This window comes from Rattus norvegicus, chromosome 14 (assembly GCF_036323735.1).
Source record: "Rattus norvegicus strain BN/NHsdMcwi chromosome 14, GRCr8, whole genome shotgun sequence".
In the NCBI taxonomy this organism is placed as follows: Eukaryota; Metazoa; Chordata; class Mammalia; order Rodentia; family Muridae; genus Rattus; species Rattus norvegicus.
In genome coordinates, this window is record NC_086032.1 from 63,653,875 (window position 1) to 63,681,657 (window position 27,783).

The 27,783-nt window shown below is 38.9% G+C and overlaps 1 protein-coding gene across 11 annotated transcripts in view; it reads left to right on the forward strand.

Annotated features, from left to right (window-relative positions):
* Positions 1–27,783, forward strand: part of Ppargc1a (PPARG coactivator 1 alpha) — a 655,711-nt gene that overhangs the window by 580,370 nt on the left and 47,558 nt on the right. For 5 of the 11 annotated variants that reach the window (XM_039092491.2, XM_039092490.2, XM_063273671.1 and 2 more), the window contains one exon: positions 23,665–23,760. In XM_039092491.2, the coding sequence (XP_038948419.1) occupies positions 23,665–23,760 (96 nt within the window). 11 annotated transcript variants of the gene reach the window in all.

Here is a 27,783-nt window from a genome sequence, read left to right on the forward strand (position 1 = left end):
GAGGAGACTAAAAATTACGAAATTCAATACCTAGAACCAAATTATCTGGGGTCATTTACAATGAGGGCAACTAAGCTCCATGTGCCTTACTCGTTCCCAATCATTATTTTATAAGAGCAAATGGTGCCACAGATATCAATTCTTGTAATTTTTAGTATGGCTGAAATATTTCAAACCTCCACATGTGTGCAGGAGCTTGTATGACCACATGAAAGTAAGGAAATTAGTGTAAAAAAAAGTTCGCTGTTTACATACATCAAGGTCTCCAATTCATCACACAGAGCCAATTGGGTTAATTCGGGATCATTCTTTTCCATGGTAAATGAAAGTTTGCAATGTTTATTATTGTTATTGTTATTATTATTATTATTATTATTATTATTAGTGGTGGTAGGTAATAGTAGTAGTAGTACTAGTAGTAATAGAGTAGTAGTAGTAATAGAGGAGTAGTAGTAGTGGTAGTGATAGTGGTAATGGTAGTAATAGAGTAGTAGTAGTAGTAGTAGTAGTGGTGGTGGTAGTAATAGAGTAGTAGTAGTAGTAATAGTAGTAACAGAGTAGTAGTAGTAGTAATAGAAGAGTAGTAGTAGTACTAGTGGTAGTGGTAGTAATAGAGTAGTAGTACTACTACTTACTAGTAGTAGTAGTGGTAGTAATAGAGTAGTAGTACTACTACTACTACTAGTAGTAGTGGTAGTAATAGAATAGTAGTAGTAATAACAGAGTAGTAGTAGTAATAGAGTAGTAGTAGTAACAGAGTAGTAGTAGTAGTAGTAACAGAATAGTAGTAGTAGTGATAGTAATAGAGTAGTAGTAGTAGTGATAGTAATAGAGTAGTAGTAGTAGTGATAGTAATAGAGTAGTAGTAGTGATAGTAATAGAGTAGTAGTAGTAGTGATAGTAATAGAGTAGTAGTAGTAGTGATAGTAAAAGAGTAGTAGTAGTAGTGATAGTAATAGAGTAGTAGTAGTAGTGATAGTAATAGAGTAGTAGTAGTAGTGATAGTAATAGAGTAGTAGTAGTAGTAGTAGTAGTAGTAGTAGTAGTAGTAGTAATCTCTTTCAATAGTTCTTCATTTAACACAAATATCTATTTAAATGTTCAACAATAATGACACTTCTGGCTATTTTGTTTGTTAATCATGAAACTCTTTGAACACGGAAAAGCTTGTCCTTGGGGAATTCAAATACAACTGAGCCTGTTTACTGTTCTGTCATTCTTCACACTACAATGAAATGACCTATGTTCCCCTTTCACTGCTTCCACCTTTATGTAGAGCCCAATAACCCACAGCCACCCCAATGAGCAGCTCAGCCACATGGTTCTGTCTAGAGCATGCTAAAACATTGGCAGCAACAATAATTCCTCCCCTTTTCATCCCTCCTATTTTGCTTGGAGAATCTTATAAGTAAATCACCAGACGTGTGGCCTGCAAAGCGATTATTAAAATTCACCAGTTGCCTTCGGACAGAAGATTTTAGTTAATGTATAAGACAAAGTTCCTTAAGTCTAATCTGCCCTTAGAAACCCTGGGACTCCTCCAGCTGCATCTTCCTCTAGATTTCCCTGATTAGTTTCCATACCTTGTACCTAAAAATGAACAGCCTGAGTTTCCCCAGTGTGGACCCTCAGCCTTGGTTAGGCCATGACCCCTCATGAATATTCAAACTTTGACAATATCAAAGAGTGCTGTCTTGGCCACCACTGCCCGCCCTGGCCCCTTCTCGAGCTTATTCTTTGTAGAGAGGCATTTGTGTCTTTCTTCATGTCCCTTTTAGGAGCAATTCTTTCCCGTGTCCAATTTTTCCCTTTCTCTTTATGGCTGTCATAATGGCGCCTAATGCCATCAGGCAGCCACGACCCTGTCCATCACTCACCTGCAAGCTATTCCTAAGCTAGTAGATGGTCCCCGAGTGACCAGATTAATTGTGCCAGTGCTAGCCCTTTCTACCTGACCTTTTTGTCTAGTGGCGTAAAAGCTGATTCCAGGCTGTGTGTGAGGCAGGCTGCCCTGCTAGCCTTGTGCTCTCCATGGAGCTGCTCAGTGGCAAGGGCAGCATCAATGCAAATGAGGCGCAGAAGCAGGGCTGGAAGAAGGTGCCTGGTTGCAGTCTGCCAGGGATCAAATCAACCCTCTGCCAAGGGCCACTGGAAGTAAGTCTTAGGGAGAGAGCATCCCAGAGAAATTTTCTGTGGCCACCATTTCCATCAATAGTACTGTGAGAATGTGCTAGTTTAAAGATGGGTTCTTTTGTCTTATTTTAGCTCCAGGCTTTACCAGGCACAGGATAAACTCTTAATTCCCCCAAATTTAGGAAGGTACTTGTAGTCCTCCTCTGAATACAGTAAGTTATTGCCATGTAGGCTCAACAGTGTCTTTTTCTCTTTCTGTAAGTTTTTTGGCCTATGACCCAGGTCATTGATTCCATGTCTCAATATATTGTGGGTCCCGTGAAAGAAAGCTGGCTGTGTGTTTACCTCACCGTTGCCCAGGACAATGTCATGCACATTGGGACTGCCTCCAGTGCCTTCTTAATGGGTGGCTTTACAGTGCTTCTACTAAATTCAGAAAGAGAAAATGAAATGATCTTCCTAGGCATTCTGACCAATCAGGCTAAAAATAAGACATGTCAAAGATCTGTGAACCTGTTCTCCAGGAGATGGTTTCTAAACAGAGCCAACATTGACAGTGGCATGCTGTATGCCTGCCAGCATGGCTGCAAACCTACCTTTTAACTCACTGAAGATTTGCCATTCAGATTAAGATATGAGGGAGACCGGTGTTGATGAGAAAGGCCATGCGTGTACACAATGCACTGTTCATGGCACATGTCATCTGCTTTCCACCTGTATAACACGAGATCAAGGTGGGGGTGGTAATTTCCCACATTCAGTAAAGTGCTGAAGATTGGGTACCTCTGCCTGTATGTAAGGAACGAGCTAACTCTCATCCGAGTTCATAAAGATAAAGTTCTGCAGCATAACAATACACCATTCCCCACATGGTTTCCCTATCTCCAGGTCTCTTTTGACTTTCAATATTATGCAAGCATCTGATCATCATTCTGTAGTTTTCTTGTCAGCAATCACAGTGACAAGAATTTGCTTCTTGTGTATAAATGATCGTAAGATTGTGCAATTTACCATAACACATGCATAGTGATTACCTGGACTCTTGGAAGAATCAAGCCCAGGCTCTAGTAAAGAAACCTGGAGGGCCAGGGAAAATGGCTAATTCCTAAGGTCTTTGGGTTTCTGGAAGCTGTGAATGTTCCCATTCTTGCTTTCTTTTATGAGCTGTGTTGGAGTTCAGGATGCAGAAGGGACTAAGATAGATCCCTGGCTTTCCTTGGTTTCTCCTGTGAAGTTACCATTCTGGTCATCTTTGTAGTTTTTGTAAGGACTGTGGTAAACATTCTTTAGGTGTTCTGTCCACAAGTTGAGGGCATCAGGACGACTTACATGTTGTCAGGCAGTTTGTTCCTTTATTGGATGTCCTAGGACAGATCTGATCGCCTTCATTTGTTAATGGACAGAGATATCAGCCATTTAAGGAGCAGCTGGCATGGAGCAGGCTCTGAGCTCACGCCACTGCAATGCACTATGTATGTGAGGCAAACGATACAGGGACTCCCCTTAGGCACTGCTTGTCTATCGAAGTCGACACTTCTGAGTTAAAAGACAGAAGATGAATCCTGCAGCAAAAGGAGAAGTGAGCATCAAGGAGACTTCACAAAGACTGCAAATGTCTGCTGCAAAGGAATGAGAGGAAAATTGGTCACTGTTCTATCATATTTTTACTCCTGAGACATGAACAAATCGGAGGTAACACAAACTTTGGCTGTGTATAAAATACATTTCCAGAAAGTAGACAAGAATATATGGCAGTTATACTATTTTTTGAGACAGGACATGATGTAGGTCAGGCTGGCAACTATGAATGTTCCCATGTAGTCAAGGATGACCTTGAACTTACGATCCTCTTGCCTTCATCTCTTAAACACTGGGACTACAGACACGTGTCATCCCCACAGTGCTGATTTTTTTGTGCTTGCTAAGCAAGATCTCTATGGACTGAGTTCCAGCTCTAAACCCACATAGTAGGTTTTTAATGACATGTTTTAATGAATTTACCTTCTAACCAGCTCTGTCTACTCTGTGGCTGGGCTTGGCAATCCAACAGCTCATTAGATTTCAACAAAAGCAGCCTAGCTAAATAAGAAGGGTTCCTTAGTCAAACACCCCTGGGCGATATCTCTGAGAGCAAATGTGACAAATAGAATCAGAAATGAATTAAATAATCAGCTACAGCAAGCCAAACTAAGAAAAAGAAGAAGAGGGGGAAAAAAGAGCCTGAAATGACCAAAAATGGAAACATATTACAGTTATCTGCATTCACCGTACAGAGCAAGTTTGGTCATATTTAAGATAATTCTCTAGTGCCTGCTATTTTTAGCCAAAGGGTAATCTCCCTTAAGAGCCTTTCCAAGCTGCATCCCTTTAACCTGGCCCAACAGACTAAGCCAATAAGCTGTCTGCCTTGCCTCGCCCATCCAGGAGGAAGAGCAATTGCTAAAACAAACCATTTACAGGGAGAATGCTCAGTCTATCTTGTATTAAAGGCTCCCTTTATATAGATTTTTAAAACATCCCACTATTGAGTCTTGCCTGTCAGGGACCAAATGTCCAGCTTTGCTGTTTGGAAATTGTAGACTCACGGTTATGAAAAGAGGATTTTATAGGCCTGATCTAATGGAAATAAACATTACCCCATTACCTTCAGTAGAAGCAAATCTTTACAGTTCAAGCTATCGTTATTAATGGCTATGAGAAGAAAGAAACATTTCCAGGGGGTTATTTATTTAATTCTTTTTTTTTTTTTAGGCAAAGGAAGACCAGCTTGCTGTACCATAGCAAATGAAAGTTTTCTTAAAGCTTTCTCCTTGGTGACTTTGCAATGTGTAATTTAAAAGCAGAAAGCAAAGAAGAAGCAGTTTAAAACAGTAGGCTGTGCTTCTCGGCCCCAACCAGTCCTGGGGCGTATGCTCAATAAACTATCCCTATCTGACTCAGAGGGAAAAAAGTAGGCTGGCTGTTTCTGGTATCTTTCTTACATATTCAAATGCTTTTGAGAGACTCTTGCTCTGTCAGTTCTTGTCTGTCTGTCTGTCTCTATGTAGTGTATTTCAACAACTCCATCATCTCTTAGCATTTACTATCTTCACCAGAGAGAGGGAACAGTGTTTAGCCATATGTGTATATAGGTACAGATGTAGGCTGTCCAACCACAGGTCACGGCATCATAAAATTTGTTAACTTCTGCTTAGGTCACAAGAAACAATGGTTCTGACTATTCAAGTTCCAGATTCACGCCAGGTTGACCAGTCTACCCCAATCAGAAGACTGCAATAGCTACTTCAGCAGCAAGTCAAATTCAGCTGCAGAGGCTAAGCGTGAGGCATCGATTGCCAGATGCTTTGTGAGTTCATGCGTTTTACATCACATTAGGTAGGTGCAGTGGGAGAAATGTGGTTGTAACCCAGGGCCTCAGTCTTCTGGCAGTTGTGTTCCAGGGCTGTATAACTGAGATGTTTTTGCCCATAGAATAGCCCATAAAATAGTCAAGAAGACTGAGTACACCTACAGAGACCTTCCTGTGAGACACCATACATGTATCTTCCTAGGTTCGTGTAACACTACCTGCAATACCAGCCTTCTCATAAACGTTTTATGGGGACCTGGTAAGTGCCAGGCACTACCCTTGGTTTATATGTGCTTTCTGTCTTTCCACTGATTAGGAATCTAGAAGTTAGTATTTAACCAGGCCCCATTCCTGGTTCCCACTGTTTCTCTTCAGTGGCAGCAAGGTGAGATCGCCATTCTTCCTCTGGAAATCTAGGAGCATTGGCTACCCTCATGGCTGTCTCCAAGGGGATAATTTTCCTTCCCTGGCTGTCTTTGACTCTTAGCTGATCAAATGGGACCTGGGGTCTTCTGATGGTCAGGGTCTTGCAGGGCAGACGCCAGGAAGTGTTTGGTTGTGCCTTGCTGGCTCTGCTGATCTTTAGTCCCCTTTGAGTCTGGCTGTTAATTTTTAGCACAAGGCTGACAGTGCAACACAGGGCACACAAGGTTGCCTAACTTCTTGTTTGTGTGCTTCTAGGGATCAGAAGCCATGGTGTGATTTCCCCTAAATCTCAAGCTGTAGCTCTCTATCTCTGTCTCATTCCTCTGCTGTTGTCTTAATCGCCTCCTGTGTTTTCCATAATGCGTCTGTTGCAGAAGACTTCCTTTCTGCTCTTTGATGAATGCTCACTGTCTTTATGTTTTCGAACCTTCTCTATCTGGTGTTTAAGTGACCATGCCTGTCCCCACACCCTCACTGCTTACTCAGCCCTGCTTGCTGTCGCTCCTGTACAGTCCATGTTCTACACACATATTACTTGAATATGAATCCAAAGGCTGTACTTTACAGCTCCTGCTATGATCCTTGAACTTTCCAAGAAACTATGGTACATTAAAAAAAAAGAATTATCTAGGATTCAGGGATTCCCTTCTTAACCATAGAAGTATACCAGATGCACATATGTGACACAACCACCAGCCACAGCTACCCTGTAGTTCATTGCTTGACAAAGCTTTGTTCTAGGCTTCACATGAAATACATAAATTTATCCTCTAGCCCCTGCACTCAATGATCATCAGAGACTAGTCTTTGCATAAGGAAGCATGTGGTCATTGGTGATGGATTAGCAGATTTTTAGGGGTGGGGAGAGATCCTTTAACTTTTGTAGGAGAAAGGGAATGCAGCTATCCTATCCAGGAAACACATCTTCTAGCCAGGAAGTGTTTTGATTGGTAGAGCAGAAGGTAGGTATTTCAGGCATCAAGTTTCTTTGCAGTATTCCTTTAGTATATATTTAACACCTTTTGTGTGCAGGGATATAGATTCCGTGTTAAAATGAAAAAAAAAACTGATAGGAAAATGGCAGCAAGGCTGTGGTGCAGTACACTCTGGAATGAACAAGAGACAAAACTAAACTGGGCCGGTGGAAAGGACAGTAGCTAGAATGGGACAGAATTTTTGAATTGTTGAACATTTATATTTTTATCAGTCATATTGACTCTTGTATTCTCATTTTAAGTGGGGAAACTGAGGCCCAAGAATTTTAATTTGCTTGTAGTAAGAAGCCCTGGCTTCTTAGAGAGAATACAGAAAAATGACTTGGGAGAAAAGTGGTAGAGAAGGGCTGAGGAGTGTCTAGGTAGGAGGCTTGAAGTCATGCAAATAGGAGGGTAATGGAGACACTGAGAAGAAGGGAGGATATTACAGAGGTTGGGAAAAATAAAACCTCTCCATGGAGATGTTCATTACAGAAAGCGATAGGTTTGATGTCGGAGTGTAACAAGAGTTAAAATGACTGTAGTTAAGCAGTTTGAGTGAGAACTATTAGTTAATAAAAATAGACTCATGTGCTGAGGGGCTGTGTATGGCTTAAGGACACAGCAAAGAAGTAGGATCCAGAACATGATCTAAGTAGATTGTCAGGAGTATTCTCTGGTGGCTGGCTGTTGGGAGTAATTTTGTTCACTAAGTATGGGGCAGCTACAGAAGATGGTTGAAGAAGACTGTACTCCAGGAAAGAGCCATTTGGTAGATATGTTCTGGAAGAGATCGCAAGACTTCCTTTTGTCCTGGATATCAAAGATGTTTCACTTTTGCTTTGAGGTCCACAACTGGTGGACTAGATTACTTTTAGCCAATAGTAGAAGTTTGACTTGTATGCATATGAGTGTAGGTAGGTGGGTAGGATCATCTGTGGGTCAGTCACTTGGGCTATACATATTCAAACAACGTTTTAAGATAAAAAAAAAAAACCTTTCATACTATCAAATTACTTACTAAAAATACTACTCTGGGTTAATTCTCATAATCGCCATAAATGTCTTGGAAGTATTCACTGATTTTTCAGTTTGGAAATCGAGATTGAATAAGCACCTTGCCCAGGGCCAAGTTTCAGAGCAAACACCGGAATAGATAAGCATTTCTGAACTACAACTACAAAAAACGGTTAAGTTTTCAACCATTCCCTATGCTGCCTCTTAATTAGAGCATGTTTTGGCAGGCATTGAGCTTCTCTTCCACTTTACTCCCAACCTCTTTCAAAATTTCCAAATACCTAACTTTATTTCTCTCTCCTTATTTTCAATCCTCACAATTTAAACACCACAGGAAACTCCGAAGTCTTGGAATTGCTCTCTGCTTAATTCTACTCCTACTTGAACAGGTAGCATCGTCATAGATCCTTTTCATACTGACGTGTAGTGGAAAGAGTGCACTGGGAGTCCATCCTACTGCAGCAGTCAGCAGACGAGCTCCAATGTCTCACAGCTCCTAGAGTCATGGGTCTTTCCATCTGTATAAGAACACATGTTTTCTTTTTAGGAAACTGATTGGCGAAAATTCTTCTTGTTGCGTTTCACGGAAGAGGAAGGCAATTATGAAGTATTGGTAATGCATCCTAGACTGGGCTCTAAATTCATTCATGGGGCCCTTGGAAATGTCTTTGTAAGGTTTATCGAGACAGATGTCTGTGAGGCCTCCTAAAAAGTGAAGCTCAGAGGGAACTGCAATTCCTTCCTCACAGTCCCCTCATTTTCATTAAGTGATGCCAGTTTTCCAAATCACCCAAACACAAAACTATAGCCAGTATTATTGCCGCACTCCAATATCAAACCTACCGCCTTTTAAATGCAATTCAAAATATTAATGTTCCTCCAAATAAACCATGTTTTTATAAACTACATTTAGGTCCAATCATTTTCCTCTCCTTAGTGAGCATCAATTCATTTTGTATTAGTGATTATATAAATATTAAATAAATATTTTCCCTTCCTGCATGCCTCTGTAAAGGCGAACAATTGTGCCCTTTCATCTTCCCCTCGCATGCAACGCTCGCAGTTGTTACGTGCCTTAAGCGGTAGTGTCCTGTATCAGTTCAATCATAAGCAAAGAGGATGATTTTTTTTTAAAGTTATTATGTCTTTTGGTCCTTGCGTTCTCCAAGCTCCCTGGGATTCTGATTCAAAATTATGTAGATAAACAGAACTGAGTAGCTAGCTGGTGAATAAATGAATGAGCACATGACATCTAACTTATGATCTTCTGAACCATTCTGGAAGTGTTTTTAGGGGACCTGGAAAATTACTCGAGTAATTGGATCTGTTGAATAAGTGCCGGGCTGGGTCTGGTGACTGCGTCACATTCTGCAGATGGGTCAGTAATTTTGCTTCAGTTTGCTCGTTCTTTGTTTCAAACAGTACAGGTTTCTGGGCCTTGATGTCTAAGATACAGTGGCACCCATTCTGCAGTTGTTGTTACGTTGCCAAAACAGTGTTTTATTGCTGTCTACACCCACTCCCATTGCTGCGCCTGAGAAACGATTGTTGTGTGTCTCTGCCCTTCTGGTTTGGGTGGCAAATTATTGATCCAAGTGTTATGGTAACAGCTGTACTGCTGATTGGATAAAGATAAATATCCAAGAATGCAACTGGTATTTTCTGACATGATTGCTTTTCCTGGGAGCTCAGCCATCCCAAGAGCTTTTATAGGAATGTTCAGTAGGTGTGTATTCGGAACTGTGTTATAGGAGAGGACAAACTCTGCTGCTGAATTCTTTGATTCATTCATATTGCAACTCTCACCTCTGTCCACATCTGTCTTTCTATCTTTACCTTTTACTGTTTTCCTGACTGCTTAGATTTTTCTTCTGTTTTCCCTCCCTCCCTCCCTCCCTCCCTCCCTCCCTCCCACCTCCCTTCCTTCCTTCCTTTTTCCTTCCCTTCTTCTTTTCTGTTTTTCTTCCTTCCTTACTCTTAAATCCTTTCTATGGTGGTTTTTGAAGGGTTGTGAGCCAACATTATCATTGCCTATAGTCCTTTTGCTCTTGAGTTTAATGCTTTTTCTTCTGATGTCCTCAAGTGTCTTTTTTGACATTATTTCTATTTTATATATTAAAGCTATACAATGTGATATCTTGGTAAACATTTTTATGGTGAAATAATTTCAACCTGCAAGCAAGTCAACCTAACAATCACTTCATATATTTTCCCTTTTGGTATAAAAGCAATGGAATTCTGATCTTAGGGAAATACCAGAATACCGTCCAATATTGTTGCATTCAATCCCAGTACAAGTTATTCACATTATTAATCCACAACTGCAAGTTTGTAACCTTTGATCTGCTTTTCATTTCCTCCACCCCCGAGTCTTTCCTAGCACCCTTTTGGTTATTTGACAAAAGTCATTTGTCAGGTCTCCATTCTTCATGAATTTTCTATGGTATTTGAATATTCTCCATTGGCTAGCTTGTAGTGGTGTTTAATCTTTGTTGGTGTTTAATATGAATTATTGAGGTTTTGTGACTATTCTTTATATTCTGGTATTTTCTTCTTCCATGAACTTCTTTCTTTCTTTCTTTCTTTCTTTCTTTCTTTCTTTCTTTCTTTCTTTCTTTCTTTCTCTGCTTCTTTCTTTCTTTCTTTCTTTCTTTCTTTCTTTCTTTCTTTCTTTCTTTCTTTCTTTCTTTCTTTCTTTCTGCTAGACTATCCTGAAGGTACCTCTCTCTTACACATTAAGTATTCAGGTAGACTAGAGCTAACTGGGCAAGCCAACTGAAATGACTCCCTGGAGCCTCAGTGTCAGATTATGTTGGCACCACTGGAGTAAGAACCTTGACTTGGCCCGACTTTACACTGGCATTGTAAGCAATGCCTCCTTTCCTTAATTAACAGAGACAATCCAAGGAAGAATGGTTTGTGAAATGATGCTCAAGTGGTCTTTGACTATCATCTCATTCCCTGGGGGAGACTGTGGGTTGATAATTCATCCTGAACAGTGTACTAGAGTATCCCAATAAAAAGATAATTAAAATTAACACTTTCATTTATACGTAAATATTATTACATGATATAAACTTTGATTTGCATATTATCTTAATTTATGTTACTATTTAATTTATGTTATACACCATAACTATACAGTTGTATACCTTAATTTATTTTTATAAATCATTTTATAAGACACTCAATGCAGAATCCTTGTATTCTTTCTGTTTCCCTAATTGAACTAAATAAACTAAAAGACAATCATTTGGCTGTGGAAATGAGTCTCAGTGAAGAGCCCTGCCCCTCTGAAGTAAGAAAACAGAGATGAGCACTGACCTTAAACTGACTTCCTAAATATTAAACAGATTCACAAGTTCAAGAAAATAATATCATGTGGCAGTATTTCATATGTGAAAAGACTTTGTAAGTCTTTAGAAGCCACAGAGAGACCATGTCTCCATTTCCCAAGGATGGACCCAGAATTCAGGAGACCTTGTCAAGCTCTTTGAGGTCACCAGACATCTTTTTCTTCTTCATACTTCATGACTTCAGAGGCGCTATTGTAAGATGACTGGGAGAAAAAGAGAACTAGTGTCAGAAAGAGCTGATTTTCTTATCCTTTGTCTATCACTTGATTCAAGTGGGACCATGGATAAATTTCTTCCTCTCAAAACCAATACTGGCTTTATAAGTTTTTTTTAATTCATTCAGTGAACATTTACAAACCATTGTGTTACATGTGAGAGTCTCAGGACATTCTAGTTAAGGAACTGGAGTGAGTTTGTGTCTTCATTGAGCCTCCGTTCTAGATGATTGTGCTAAGTCTGAGTGAGAGGCTGTATTAGGAGTGCTTCCCAGTGTCTGAAGCCAAGGACATGCATTAAAGGTTGCTGACAAAATGCATACAAAGTCCATGAACACCTGGAGGAAATAGCAATTGCCACTCATACATAAATACATGGACAAGGGAAGCCAAAATATTATTAACAAACTCCTTCCATGGAAACCATTAATACTTAATCATAGTAAAGTATACTATGATACTTATAATTCATAGATCTTCAGTTACAAACAAATCCTCCTCATCATCACCACCACTATCACCATCATCATCATTTTCATTATCACATCATCAAAAGAATCAACTCTAATTTCCCCAAAGAGAAGTACATGTGTAGTGGATAGAATTGATGAGAGGTAGTTGAGTTGGGGTTGGCAACAAATATCTGGAACATTGTAGAAACAGTGCTTCACACTTTTGATCAGTTCCTATTTTAGTAGGTTTGGGCTAGGTCTGTGCCAACCCCTGGCAGGAGAGGAGAAAGTGAAGGATCTGCCCACTGTCTCCCCATGTCAGGGGCAACTTATTCTGTAAAGGGAAATAGTGACATTCTTACATATGAACTTATTTGTGATGGATCTTGGGCTTTAAAGTTGTATAGGAGATCTTATAAGCAGAAAATGACTGACAGTAAGAGAAAGAATAGGGGTACTTGTTCCCAGTAAAACGGTAGGAATTCTACCACCCAGTGGCTGTCCTCTGAAATTCCACAAATAAATTAGTGTTCATGTTTCAGTTATTTTCTTTGCCTTTAAAATATGTTGCTTAAATACTTGTTCATCTGCATACACACGTGTGTACAGACATATGGGCCTTAAATATGTTTTGAATAACTTCATTTTGCATATAACTTGTTATAGGTAAGTGTTCTTTCTTCATTTCCTGTGGTCTCTGAAAGCATCTTGGATGTTGATTCTGTGTATTTATTGCTTCTTTTATTGTCATAAGAGCCTTAGAAATCCAGTACGTAAATGATGATCATTGTTGTGAGCCCAATACTGTGCTAACTTTGGAAATAGATATAAATGTTTGGCATCACCTGCTGTTCCTGAGAAATCAGCTATGTGTTTCTGCCTAGAAACTTTGTTTTTGGTTATAATATTTGTTTGTTTGCTTGATTTATCTGTGTGTGGGTAGTCACAGTACATTTGGAAGCCATAGGACAACTTGAAGAAGATGATTCTCTCCTTCTACTATGTGGGTTATGGAGGTTGAAGTCAGGATTTAAGTCGTGGATGTAGAAACCCCTACCTGCTAAGCCAACCCTCTGGCTCTGTTTTACATGTACTTAAGTATTCTAATAATATATGTAGAAATAACATAAGGAAAAGGCCTAGTTTGATTTTTGTAGAACTTCTAGTCAATAAATGGCTATTTGCAGGAATGTCCAATACAATAGATTTCTTGGATAGTTCTATAAAACCAAAAATGTCCTTGGGAACAAAGTGCATGAAAATTCTGGTGAAGATTCAATTTCAAGGGAGAAAGCATCTAACTACTTGTCCCTGGCCCCTGGGAGAGCCCTTAAGTGAGAATAGTACGTCTACTTGCTGGCTATCCAGTGTGGATCCATTGTGTACTTGTATGGGGTCTGTTTTATACATCATTCACATTCGGAACAGTTCTTAGCATGTAAAAATGACCTAAAGAATGTGATTTGGAGAAATGACCTAATTGGCAAGCTCTAGACAGAAGCCTGAGGGAAAGGAATAAGCTTGTTGCTTGAGTAGCAAGGATCATTGTTAAAAAAAACCCTAGGTGAGTATAGTGCCCAGCTAAACTTTGTTATGAAATGTCACCTTGCCAGGATGACAGGTAACCAAAGTGTGACTCCTTAAGTTACTTGAAGCTCTGGGCTTCATTCTGATGTGACCAAGAGAGATCAGCAAGCAGAGATACTTTGTACATAAAAGTACACTTCATCCAGTCAGAGATGTTTGCAATGACTAATGGGTCCTGGTAAGCAGAAATCAGGAAGCCTTGGCCTACTTGACAGAAAATATCAACATAGAGAACTTTGCTCAGAACATTGGCTACAGAAGTTTAGAATTTGACGTTTTCAACAACTGCTGTGTGATGATCTGCTTTACGCTTGTGATGGCATATTCTAGAAACACAGTAAGTTCTGATGTATCTTGTGCCAGCTCTGGAAGATGGATATGCAGATATAAATGTTTTGTCCCTATTCTAACCGTGGTAACATTATTTCTATCTACCATATTTTATTTTGATTCAGGATGGGAAGACCTGGTTTTCATGAATGCCAACTGGTTTCTATAATATGAGGGTAATTATTCATTTCTTTGATGACTGAGAAATGAATGCTATACGCCAAATCTGGTGACGAGACATTGGAGTGTATAACACATTGATTTGTTCTGATGTGGGACCCCTTTTATATTGTTCTTTATGTGCTGAATTCTAATTATCAACTAGCATTCCCTTCCTATAATGCTACTAAAACCTGGTATCCTGAGATAGCCCATCTGCTGCTCCTCTGTGCCCTGTAGCTTCTGCCCAGGGTCCTTTGTTTCCCTGTGTGTTCATACTCCTTTCTTTCTTTTTCAGCCAGGTGGCAGAATCTGTGTTGTGGCATTCCTTCTCCCTCCCCCGCATCAATTATTAACTGAGTATGTTAACATAGTGAATGCTTACTAGGTTTATACAGAATGACACAAAATCAGGTATTAAACAATCTAAAATTGTTCTTGGAGTACTTTACGCAAAGTACAGCGCTGAGTATTTCAAGAAGCTCCACACTGACTGGGTACTTGCCTTGTGCTGAAAGGGAACCTCTTGTTAACTCATCGATCTTCATTTATTTGAAATACGGTTTTTAAGCACCTAGCCAGTTTCTGGTTCTCAGACTTTCCACAACTTAAAGATCAGACTTTTAAAAATATGACTAATATTTGAAATTATTTGTAGTTAGTGACAAAATGTAGATTTTTTTTCAAAACATCCGGGGTTTAGAATTATCTGGAAGAACAGGTGATTTCCAGAGGCAGATAAAACATTGCAGCCTGTTTCCTGTCGAGAAAACAAAGACCTTTCTGTCCCCTCCTTCCCTGCTCTTCTTCATATCTGCTCATCCATCCATCTGGGGGTCACTCACTCTTGGCTCGCTCTATCTTATTAGATGCCTGGGATACAAAGATAAATGGCCCATGCTCCCCAGGAAATGTACATGGATAAACATTTTTTAGAAGTTTAATCTGTCTGCCTCTGAGTGAAACATTTCAGTACAATGCTTATCTTCATGTAAAAACTCACCTTTCTAGGGCAGGGCCACCCTCACTTACAGACTTCAAATTTCTTTTCTAAAAGCAAGGTTGCTATGCTAAACCCGTGGAACTCTTTACGTCTGAGGCCTTTTGGTCTGGTGAAACACTGGAGCACATCAGAAATGTATACATAATCTCCAGTGGTCAACCAGGTTTCTGCTAAAATGTATTTGAAGTCTAGTCTTGCTCTCTTGCTTCCTTCCCCCTCTTCAACCCTCCACTCGAGGCAAAGCCTAGGTGGCCTCTTTGTCCAGAGGGGAGGAGAATTCTGTTCTGAACAAGTTGTTGAAAAGATTTCCATGACCAAAATAACATAACTATTCTAAAAGTCCTGTGACCTGATAAGAAATTCCTTGCCCGGATTCTTGGCAACATTATTTAAAACTCAAAACGATTCTCCTCAGAGCACACACTCCTTATCTGAGTGACTTACTTGCCACTTGTCATGTACGCATAGCCTTGTGGAGTTAGTTATATTTTTACTATTCCTGTCTCACTCCTTGACTTGATTATAAGCCCTTTGAGGATAATAAAATGAACACTGATGATAGTTAAAATTTATGGATGGCCTGTATGTGTCTGGCAGCATTCTGAGCATTTAACATGTTTTAATTCATTCGATCCTTGCAACAAGGCACACGTTAGGTATTTAATCATTGTCTTAACTATGGGTGGGAAATGGAATACCAGAGGAATTTAGTGGCTCCCGGAGGTGCCATTACTAGGCGTAGAGAGGACTCATGTCCAGCAAGCTCACTTCAGATCTTATGGTCTTCAGTTCATAGCTTTGCCAGAGATTTCACACTTTAAAGTACAGGCTGAATGACACCTGGAAGACGATCCAAAATATTAAAACATTGATCCTTTTAAAGTCATTTTCTAAATTTTCTATACCTTGATGGTAGGACATAGAAAGCAGTTGTCTGAATATCTTAGTGAGAATGTAGACAATGTGAGGAGTTCTTTCTGGTACAAGAAGGATGTTTATGTAGGCTTCCTCCTTTATAACCATCCAAGTTTCCCTGAGGATAAAGGTTTCTTAGATACAAATATGCAAATATGTTGAACCCTAAATTTGAGATTAATCTAACGTATGTTATACTCTCTAAAATTTATCTCATTTATCTGAGACAACATTGAAATACATCCTAAACTTTCCTTCATCTGTTTAATAAATGATAATTCAAAGGCACATTGTAATAGCGTCTAATGGAGTATATATAATATAACTGCTCTAACTTAAATATGTCATTAATGCTTGATCAGAGACTCCAATATTGGGTACATAAGCAGATATTGAATGACATGATCGAGGGATACAGTGTCAGGGCTGTGAGGGTGGAGGGTTGCCATATGAAGATATCTCCTTTCTTAAGTGACCAGCTACTCCCCAACTCCCATTTATCTACATTTTCTGATTAGTTTCTAAAATGTAGAACTTTCCGATGAAAATTTCAATTCAGTACCTAATCTAATAATGCCAAGAAACCCTTTGTGAACCAAACCATGTTAACTAAGGAAAGTGTATGTCTGGGCTTCTTCTCGAGACCTCCATTTTGTAGCATAAGCCAGCATGAATGGGAAGGAAGGATCGTGCAAGTCTTCTCTTCAGACTGTGGTCTCCACAAGACAGGAGAAACAAGTGCATCAGGAGAGGTTTCGGTGTAATCCAACTCTTTTTTCCCCTGCTCTGGGAGATTTGGGAACGTAATGGAAGAATGTGCTGACTTGATTAAAGAAAGTAGACAATGATCAAAGCACATTACATACCTGAGTGAAAATCTCATAATGACAGGGCCAGTGAGACAGTTCAGAAGACTAAGGGACTTGTTGACAAGCCTGATGCCTGCACTTAGTCTCAGACCCACATAATAGAAGAGAACTGACTCCATCAAGTTGTTAGTTGAAGTCCAGAGGTATGCCTTGCCATGCTGGTATAAATGTGTGTGTGCATGCACGCATGCACACATACACACACACACACACACACACACACACACACACATACACACACACACATCACTCAAAGTAATTAAATGATTATATAAATAAACAAATGTAATTTAGAAGATTAAAATCTTGGGGGTTGGGGATTTAGCTCAGTGGTAGAGCGCTTGCCTAGCAAGCGCAAGGCCCTGGGTTCGGTCCTCAGCTCCCCCCCACACCAAAAAAAAAAAAAAAAGAAGATTAAAATCTTGCAATGAAACTTTTTTAATAAGTACTAGATAATAACTGCGTATTTTAAAGAATGGAGCTTAACACACATAAAACAAAACAAGGGCCTTGCTACTCTACCATGTGTGATGCCTATGTGATAAGTAGCTCGGAAGCTTGTTAATGGCTCAGAATGTCTTCACTCCACATATCCTAAGCCAGAATCTGCATTTTACCATCTTCCGGTGCTTCGTGTGCCCATTAATGTCTGGGGAACATTGGCTTCGGTGTATGTCATGTGCTTGTTTCTAACAGCCTCGGTAGACTATGCTTAGAGCAACAGTTTGATCAGACAGCAGACTTTCAGGGAGCCTTCAATATCACCAGTGGAACCAAGGAACAACAACCTCATAAAAGTTTGCTCTCACTGAAGCCGAACAGAGCAGTTAATATGGTCATGGTGACATATTTAGCACTGAATCCATAGTGCTAACTTCTGTACCTGGTGAGCTAAACAGGATGCATCACACAGGCAATGTATTCATTTGGTAATCAGTAGTTTGCCTTATTATAGCCAGTAAATTGTTAAACCCTGGACAGCTGATAAGATTATTTGCTTTCCCACTTTTTTTTCAATATTGTGCTGAGCCTTTAGTATAAATTGAATAGAGTGACCTTTGGGGACTCTATAAAATTGACTGCATTCCCTAAGATTCTTTGGTTTCGATTACCATACATTTTTCTTTTGATATTGGGTCTCCGCCATTCCACTCTCCCATCTCTCGTTCTGATGATACCGTCCGCAGCACTCCAACAGGTTACTAATGAGGATCTGACCATGGGCATGTGTGCTCCCAGTCAGGACTTCATGTCAAGTATAAGAACAATGTGTAAATTACCCAAAGCAAATTGAATCACAAAGTTGATTGCAAAATGCTGAGTGATTTGGGGCCCAGTGATGGAAACTGTGTTCTAGGTTGCCGGATCTTGAGTTTGTGAGATGGATAAGTCAATTAGTGGCTCCTCAGTTTATTAGCAACTTAATTGTCAGAATGTAATGAAACTTCTGAACTGCAACAACTCATTAGAAGCAATGAAACATGTGACTTTTCTTTTTCTAGAATATTCAGTGAGCTGTATTTTCCCCCCAAAGACATCTTGAAAATAAAATGAACAATTAAGTGTAATTTTTTTTAATCTTTGAAGCAGGAAGAGATTTAAATTCCCTCCCTAGAAAAATGCTCAGTAAAGGTTAAGTTCATTCAAAAAAAAATAAGCCTCGGCTCTAATTCTGTCCTGTGTTTGTTATGTCACCTGTATTGAAACTTTAATCTTTTCAAGGCTCTGTCCTGTTTGTAGAATAGCACAATAATGATTATCGAAGGAATTAATGTGTAGATAGAGGGAACAGCAGCGTGTAGTGTATAAAAATAATCTTATCACATGTCACAAGGTCTTTTGTCTTTATCTCAAGATAACTTAGATTTTAGTTTTGTAGATTAGGTATTATTAATGAGCACGTAGACCCTGTATGATCGGTCATACATCAGGTGGCTATATCTTGGTGGCATCTTGTACCTTGTATATATGGATTGTTTCTGAATATCAGGTTTCTTGTAAATGGTGACTGATTCTACATGACCTCCATGGGAGTTGACTCTGATGACTGTACCAAAAGCTCAAAGATGAATCTGGGTGCTCCTTTTGTACTTTATTATCCCTATGGCTAACAAAGAAAATCTTGATAGTGTTAAGAATAGAGAGCTATTAAAAAGTCCCGGATGGTGATTAAAACTTTAATTCATATTTTAATAGCAGTAATTATTTCCCAAAGTCCACAGCCCTAAAGAACAGTAGACTATGGAAAGAGTACTTCATCTTCAACTAAAAGTGAGAGTAGTATCAAGTATCCATCTACTCTCCTGGTTTCCTTTTCTACTTTTTATTTTTCTTTTCCTCCATATTATCATTACTTAGCCTTTTTTGACCTTAGTTAAACAAATAATTTTGTTGGCTTGTGAATGAATGAATGAATGAATGAATGAATATAGGCTAAGATAACATTTCACTGTAAAGCTGTGTGCCTTTTCTCCCTCACTTGCTTGATACCTTCCTTCTAAAAGGCATTGCCTCAGCTGGATGAAAGAGGAGACAGAAGATTTGGGCACATAAGATAGGACATTAGCCTGGGGTCAGCTTTGCTGTATACTGTGGTCCTTGTATTTTGATTGAGACAAAGTATCTCTATATATTTAAGGGTTAAGTGTGACAGTATATTATGCCTATATAATAGACCTTTTATTAGGGACTTTAAGTAAAATATCTACCATATTTATTGAAGACTGTGTCCCTGAATCATATTCTTAAATAAGACAAATTATTTCTTCCTTTATCATCCTCAAAAACGACTTTTCAGATGTATATTTTTCTGTTATATTTCCTATGAATCATTGGTTCCTGCTTTGTTTTAAAAATAATATTTTTACCCTCGGTGGGGTGTTCTGAACTGAAGGTACTATCTGTGGGCCTTTTATTCCCTGAATCCTACCACACTGATAAAGATTGCGTCTTAGGTAATAGATCAAGTCTTTATGCTCTATCACTTCCTGCGCTTTCTTTGGGATGTTTGTTCTTTGTTGATGATGTAACATTTTGAACATTCTTTGGAATCGGAAATATTTCTATGGAGGTCTGCGACAAACTTTGTGCATAGCATCACATTCTGTAACCAAATAACTACCTCTATCTGACAGTGCCAAGTTCAGCAGCCCCAAATGACTTTCCAAATGACACAAACTTCTACATGATAAAAGTAGAACTTAATCTCATTCGTCTAAGGCAAAATCCCATAAGACTTCCAATCTATGTCTTGTAATTATTCACAGTGGACATGATATTGATGAGGAGAGCATTGAAACGAGAGGCCTTGGGTTAATGTTTGAAGAATATTGACTGTTCTTCCAGGGACAAATTGAGCAGCAATTGATGCTTTAGTGGCATCTAACTATTTTACTATTAATTACTAAAGCCTGATGTTTTTACACTATGCCTGGAGGTGAAAGGATCCACTCTGGGGCCAGCCAAGTCTAGCTGATAGCATCAGATCTTTGAGCCCTGAGTGAACAGATTACAGCTGCTGGCTGGCTATACCAAGAGTATCGGGAAGTTTGTCTATCACTATTGCTCCCAGCTGAGTCACTAAGGATTCAGAGAATAGAGACAGGCACAGTGGGGACTCTGCTGTGCCATGGCATTTGCTAGAGTCTCATACACTTTCTATTACTGTTGTTACAAAGCTTGGTATTTTCCACTTGCTGTCACGAAGTTTTATGAGCAAGAAATAAATTCAACCCAACTCTAAGTATAATCCAAATTCAGTAAGTATTTTTAACAATTTAATCTGAAAGGCATGCCATCATGTTTGTGGTTGTAAAAATACTTCTTATACAGATTCTCCTGGGTGTCCTTTGATTTTCACACCCAACTTAAGTAGGCTGTCTGGTCTATGGGACCTGATGTTATTTTTGTTTTGTTTTGGTTGTTTCTGTTGCTCTTTCTTACAAGCCATTTAATTTGATATTAGCTGTGAAAGGTCTTGGTTGGTAGGTGTCCCTATCCCACACCAGAGGTCTGATCTACTTAGAGAAATTGTAGGTCTCCAAATAAGATTAGGACAAATAAATGAGCTCTACTTGTACAGGTTCCAAGATATGTTGCAGTATCTATAATTTTTTTAGACATGTGGGGGTTTCTGGGTATCCTGAAGCAGTACAGGTGGACCTTATCTATTGGCAAACTTTGTTTGCTTGAGCTCATGATAGGAACACTCATTTTCCTCTCTCCTCAAAGGCACTACCATTTAGTCTTTTATAGGAGTGATTCTCAGTCCTCGCTCCCAGTAGAATTCCACCTGGGAAGCTTTAAAAATACTAACTCCCACTTGCAAAAGGTACTGATTTAATTGCTCTGGAATAGGGCTAAAGCATAAATATTTTTAAAGTGCATACATGATTCTATTGAATAGCCAGTATTGAAAATTACTGCTCTCCAGCTACCTTTCATTTCATATAAAAGATAGTAGCAAACTGTTCTGAGTCAAGTCCTTGTAGTACCAATTATATTTTCAACTTTAAGTGCTTCTAAGCTATCTCAGTGTGAAGTCTTTCCTAAGAAAACTATTCACGCTTTGCTTTTATAATTAAATCTGATTTTTAAATATGTTTGGCTTTTCTTAACTGTGAGTAGCGTTCATATTGCTTTAGCCATTCTTTTATTCTTCACAGTTGTTTATCATGTTTATAGTAATTTATGTTGTCAGTCACTGCTCTCTTTTCTTGCTCAAAATAAGCTCTCTGAGGGAAGGGTTTTATTTATTTTGTTCATTGCTATATTCCCAGTATCAAGTCTGCTTGGTACATAGTGAAGTCTCAATCAGTAATTGTTAATGTTGTTCAGAATCAGTTTGATGTGCACATCACAATAGCTAGCTCTAAGGTGCATATTGTCTATTGGAAAATACAGATTTAGATGCATAATTTGGTAATTATGCTCTACTATTTCTTTGGAAGTCAATATATTGAGATTTTTTCCATCAATGATATTTTAAATGACGTTGAGTCTTAAAGAAGGAAAATAGCACTACAAGAAATAGATACTTCTTCAGTGTTACTTTCTCTTATTCTCCTGGGAAGCAACAGGGTCTATTGGCAAAACTAACCACCATACTGGCCTAGATCAGAACAAATGCAGACATAGATCAATTGAGAGTTGATCTTACAGAAGTTTGCTCAGCACTCTCAATGTCTTTCTTCCTGATTCCTATGCAATAGTATTGCATGATTTGACTCCTCACTCTCCCTGTGTGTTGCTTGTCTGTTACACATCCTGGTATTATGGAAATGACTAAAGGATAAGTGGTTAAATTAACCAATTTCTCCTTTTGTTGTTTTGTAACTCTAAATTCTTATCCAGATTGGCCTGGCTCACTCTTGTTATCTCCCATGCTACTACAGGGAAATGTGTTTTTTAAGCCCTTATATCAAATTCACTGAAAAAAAAAGTTATGGATGTTATAGGCCAGTTTGTCTAAACAGCAGTGTCTCATGCTGCCTCACGATGCACGCTCCCAGCATATGCATACAAATCACCAGTAACCACAAAGGAGGCTGCATTTAGAACTAACTCAGTGGAAAGTGTTTAAAGATTCTTCATGAAAGGTGCACTCAGTGTGGCATTAAAAGGAAGCTCAATATCTAAATCCTAGGAGATTGCAAACTTATTCAGAAGCTTCGGAAAAGTAAACCGCATGTAGAATTGTTAGATGTGAAATCATTGAGAAAATGAAGCTCTCATATTGTATTTATTTGGCAACTATTTATTGACAACCCACTCGTCTATGCAGAGCACTTTAGTAGGGTAGGAAAGTTGCTCAAGAAGTCTCAGATCCAATCTCAGCTCTAATGGTTTCTGCTCTCTTGGGGAAGGGCCAGGGACAGCACAGAGGATTACCAGGAAGCACACTTTGATTTCCTTTACCCCAGATGGCCCCACAGAGGACAGGCTTACTTCTGAATAGCTTGCAGCTACCCTGAAACCATTTTTGTTCATTCTATGCTATTGCTGGTATAGCACAGTAATCAGATCATGTGACACTGTCTGCTTCTTAGTGTACCCAACCTGAAATGCCACATAGATCCAGGTGCTGGGATCTGCAGCTGCATAATCGCATCCATATCCCGTGGTGCTCAGTCTTTGTGAACGAGTAACATTGACCTTTTTGATGATGCTGTCTAAGCAGTTTTTTTAGGCAGAAAATGTACTATCATATATAGAATAAAGATTGCTTACATCGTCACTCCAAAAAAGTACTGTCTCTCTCCTTGATTCATATAGTCTGCTAATTTGACACAAGAAAGCCTTGTAAGTTATTTACAGCCACCTCCTTTCTGAAGATCTGGTGCTGATGTCCAGACTGATTAGGGCTCATGGGTGATTGCCGGTTACAGTTTTTGACTATTGAAATGAAAACTTTATAAAGTTAATTTTTTATTCATTGAAGTTCTCATCTTGGGATTTATAAATTTATTACCACTTATTACTTCAACTGCTCTCTCTTCCCTTCCTTCCTTCCTTCTTCTTTCTCCCTTTCTTGCTCCCTCTCTTTCTTTCTCACTCCTATGCAGACTTTCATCAGTTGGGAATTGATCTTGAAGAAGTTGGCCCAATGCTTCTCCTATGTAATAACATGGACTGACTTAACATTATGTTCTTGCCATCTGTTGTCTGTATGTTGTTACATTCTAGTATTGTGGAAGCCATTAAAAATGACTGCTTAAATTACTTGATTTCTCCTTTTGTTGTTTTGTAATTGTTGAATCCTTACCCGTTTTGGTTTTGCCCACTCATTATTTTCAATGCTTTTACTCTGCTGACATTGATATAGATACCTGGATTTAGTGATCCACAATGGACTTCGGAATTCTTCGTTTCTGTTCACAGGGCACCTGTTATTCAAACAAAGAATCTGGAAAGTTTGAGAGGTCTAGAAGATCTGGGTTTGTGCAAAACTACCTTACAAAGGAGAACATGTTTAAGGTCAGCTTTGACACGGGGGTAGCGGGAACAAATGAAGGAAATGGAAAGAACGTTCTAGCAGAAGAACAATCACGTTCACTAGGAGTAAAGACGGGTTATGAAGTAACATGAGCCAGCAATAACAGTGAGAAGCAATTTTAAAGTGATTCTCTCTTTCCACATGAAGGATACATTTTCCTTGGAGTATAAGTGCATGGATGTCTTATCTTTCGATATGATAGATCTTATCTTATCTTCTGATATGAAGATAGACTAGGATAGCACAAATTTACCTCCTATTCCTAAAAAATTTTCTCTTCCATAAAATTTCAATAAGGAACATGCAAGTCATATTATATTAAATGTGTTTAGCTTGATATCCAAGTCTGCTTCCCATTAGACATGTGAGTTTAGACTAATAACAGGGTTAAATGGATAATTTAAGTGAAACAGTGCACATATGCTAATTATTTCAGCATGAGCTACATAAGAAGCATTCAGTAAAATCAGCTGCTACAGCTAAAGTTGCCAGCACAAGACCTACACAAGATCAAGCCAGCTAACATTCCTAAATGATTGGGGAGGGATATACAGTGCTTTACTCCTAGATGAAGATTCATGCTTTACTCCTAGATGAGGATCCATTGACAGTTGATGACTACAGTTGGGTTGGGGTGTGACCCCCTGGTAGGTTGCCCATGCACCATTGGATGATTTTACATTTATGCACATACAGACTGCCTCTGTGAGTTATTAAAAAAGAAACAAGAGGCCATGCTCTTGGGAAAGTGTAGCAAAAGAGTTGAGGGTGAGTATGATCAAAATATGTTGCATACGGAGATGAAATTCTAAGAGGATAAATAAAAGTACTATAATTAAAAATAATCTGTTCTTTCTTGATGCTTTAAATAAGTAGCATCCATCCAAGAGAATTATGACACTAAAATTATAACTAGAATTATATTAACACTAGAATCAAAACAGAAAAAAATTAGCTGTAAGACAATGATCAGTATCTTATAATTACTTTTAGCGACAGATTATTTTGTATTTTGGTTTAATCACAAAGATTTGAAAAAACTGAAATGTTTGTGTCTCCAGGCTCACACTGTACTCTCTCACTTTGCTGTTTTCTTTCTTCTTTTTTAAATCCCGAGACAAACCCCAAATGACTCAGTCATAGGGCTAATGCAGTGGCAATGTCTCCTCCGTTCATTTATAAGCTAAATAATTCACTGGAATTGTTGCTTTCTAAAACACACAAGCCTTTAAATCCAGTGACATAATGCCATAACAGACACCAAAGTGATATTCACTATTGATTCTTACAGCGACTATACTAATGACCGCTGCTCCACAGAACACCAATTTAAAGTCCCTGGATAAGATGAATCTACATCCACCACTCAGAGAAGACCCTTTTGTGCAGTGATACAGGTGATCCTGATTGACTGTATCAATATTTTATTCTCTTCTGGTCTTTTCAATCTCTGGTATTCCAAAGGGAGTAGATTATATATTTATATGGCATGATTTTCACTTCATAAAATCATTCTGTTTCTTTTAAGATGTTTGCAAATTGGAAGCTTGGTGATGTGTTCTAATTTCTGCCCACAAACAGGGCTGAAATGGAGTCAACTCTGTACTTAAAGGGGTCATTACATTTTTTTCCTAGGGATACCAAGTCCATGGGGGCAATTTCAGAAGTAGCCCCTCTGGATCCCTAACTGTCCATATTTCCTTCTTCCCCATCAAGAATATATTGGCTGCTTGCCTGGACCATCATCTGGTATGCTTGAGATGAATGCAAACTAATTTTAAATCATAGTCGAAGATAAACACTATTAAGAAGATAAATATGCTGGGGGAGGGCGGCGGTGGAAATTGCAGAGAAAAGTAAAAACAGAAGAAGAATGAAATGTCACAATATATTTTGGCTGTTCTGAAAAGTTCTTATTCATTTAATTAGCCATATCCAATATGCTTGGGGTCTTTTTTATTATCTGCACTAAACCTCACAGCTTCCTACATGCAAGTCAAGCTCTCTACCATTCAGCTGCCCTCCCAGTTCTATAGGCCAAGTATCCTAACACTAATCAAACAGGTCTCTCAGAGATGTTGTTTTAGATAGAATATGAACAAGCAAAATCACTAAGATACACAATGAGCTATAGAGACAAGTGTCAAAAGAGTCATAGGCTAGGGGAGGTGGCAAGAGTGTGGCTAGGATCACGGGGAAGTCCTCGCTGAGAGAGTCTATTTGAGTGAAGAAAGGGAAAAGAGGGTAGTATATGTGGCCACCTGGCAGGAGAGCTTCATAGGGATAGGAAACATCAAGTGCAAAGGCCTCAGGAGTGAATCCCTGGTGACCGTGGACAAGAATTCAAGCAGGTAAATGGTGGCATTGATGCTGATATGATGCTACCATAGAAAAGGATAACCACGCACCTCATTTATCCTGTGATGCCGTTGGTCAGTCTTGTGAGGCTGTTCACCATGGTTTGGGTAATAAATCATTTGGTGAACATCTAGCTAGTATGTAAACCCTTTGGATTTGGGTTTTTTTGGGGGGGCAGGTATCTGAAGGGGCATGGACAGGAACGGGCAAGGAAAGGGGTGAGATTTGACCGATTTCCATCATAGTTACTTAGTCTTCTGTGTTGACAAGGGAGGATGGTCATTCTTGATTGTGCCATGCATCCAGATTTGAGCATCTTCACTGGAGGCTGTGCAGATGCTAGCACTGAGAAAGGAAGCATCTGTTCTCCTAGTTTGCTGTCTGGTGTCATTGAACTTTCTGCAATGACACTTTCCTTCATTTACATCCAAGGTCAAAAGCAATGCTGCCTCGCTGGCTCTTCTCAGGTCTATCGAGCTTCCTGCCACCACTCAGTTCCTTTTTCCTCCTACTGTGAGAAACAGATATGAAATGTCACTTCTCTGTTTGTCCTCTTAAGTAGCTCATTCTGCCCACACCAACCATTCTACTGAACTTCTGTATTTACACTTTGATTCCTACAACGGCTTTAGAATAATGAATTCCACATGTTCCCTACATGCTTATTAACTCATGAATATTGTGATATAAGTTAATAAGTTAGTGTGGAATCTAAGTACAGATGTGAATATGAATTTTATGCTTGCTTAAATAGGGCCATATGTATTCATGGGAATTAAATGGATTCCTACACATCTAAATATAACCATGCAGAAAAAAAATCTTTAGATTTCCCTGTATTTTATTTTCACTCAAATTTTATTTCATCTTTGAAAGAATTAACCTTAGTTCTTTATCATTGCATTCCCTGGTTGAAATGAGTAACTGAGGCAAAGAGTGTAAAATGCTGATTATATATTGTTTATATTATTATCCAGTCAACTATAAGTAACTATGCAGGAACAGACTAGAGAATGACATATATATATACATATATATATGAATATATATGAGACTAGATACTGTTCTTAAAATGTGCACTTGTTATATACATATATGTACATATATATACACATACATATATATGCATACAAGGATTCTAAGGGGGTTATTATAAATGTATATTAATGGTCTGTATGCATACCCAGATAATGAATTTAAAATTTGTATTCTTTCCCTTGGCCCTTAAATTTTAGTACTTTAGCACCCAGGAGAAGTTGTTGGCTCTAAGGATAAATGGCAATAAGTAAACCCTTGATGTCTCTATAAAATATGAAAACACACTGAAGTATTTTATAATGTATGCTGTAAACTAAGGAGGTCTGTTTGAAATTACTGTCTGTTACTTGCATATGCTTGTGGGGTTTTTAATGTCCTTTCTTTTTTTCTTTGCTTTCATGTGTCACTACCTTGTTCTAAGCTCTGTATTCCACATGAAAACAGACGTGAGGAGGATATTTTAGGGACTCTGATTACATGATGGGGAAAGGTCTAGGACGCCCCTATGCTGGCTATGTGGAGATCTTACCTGTTTCTTGTTGATTGTCTGAAAAAGGAGGGAGGTCAGCTGTTGATGTCCCTGCTTGGAGAAGGAAGAAATTCCACAG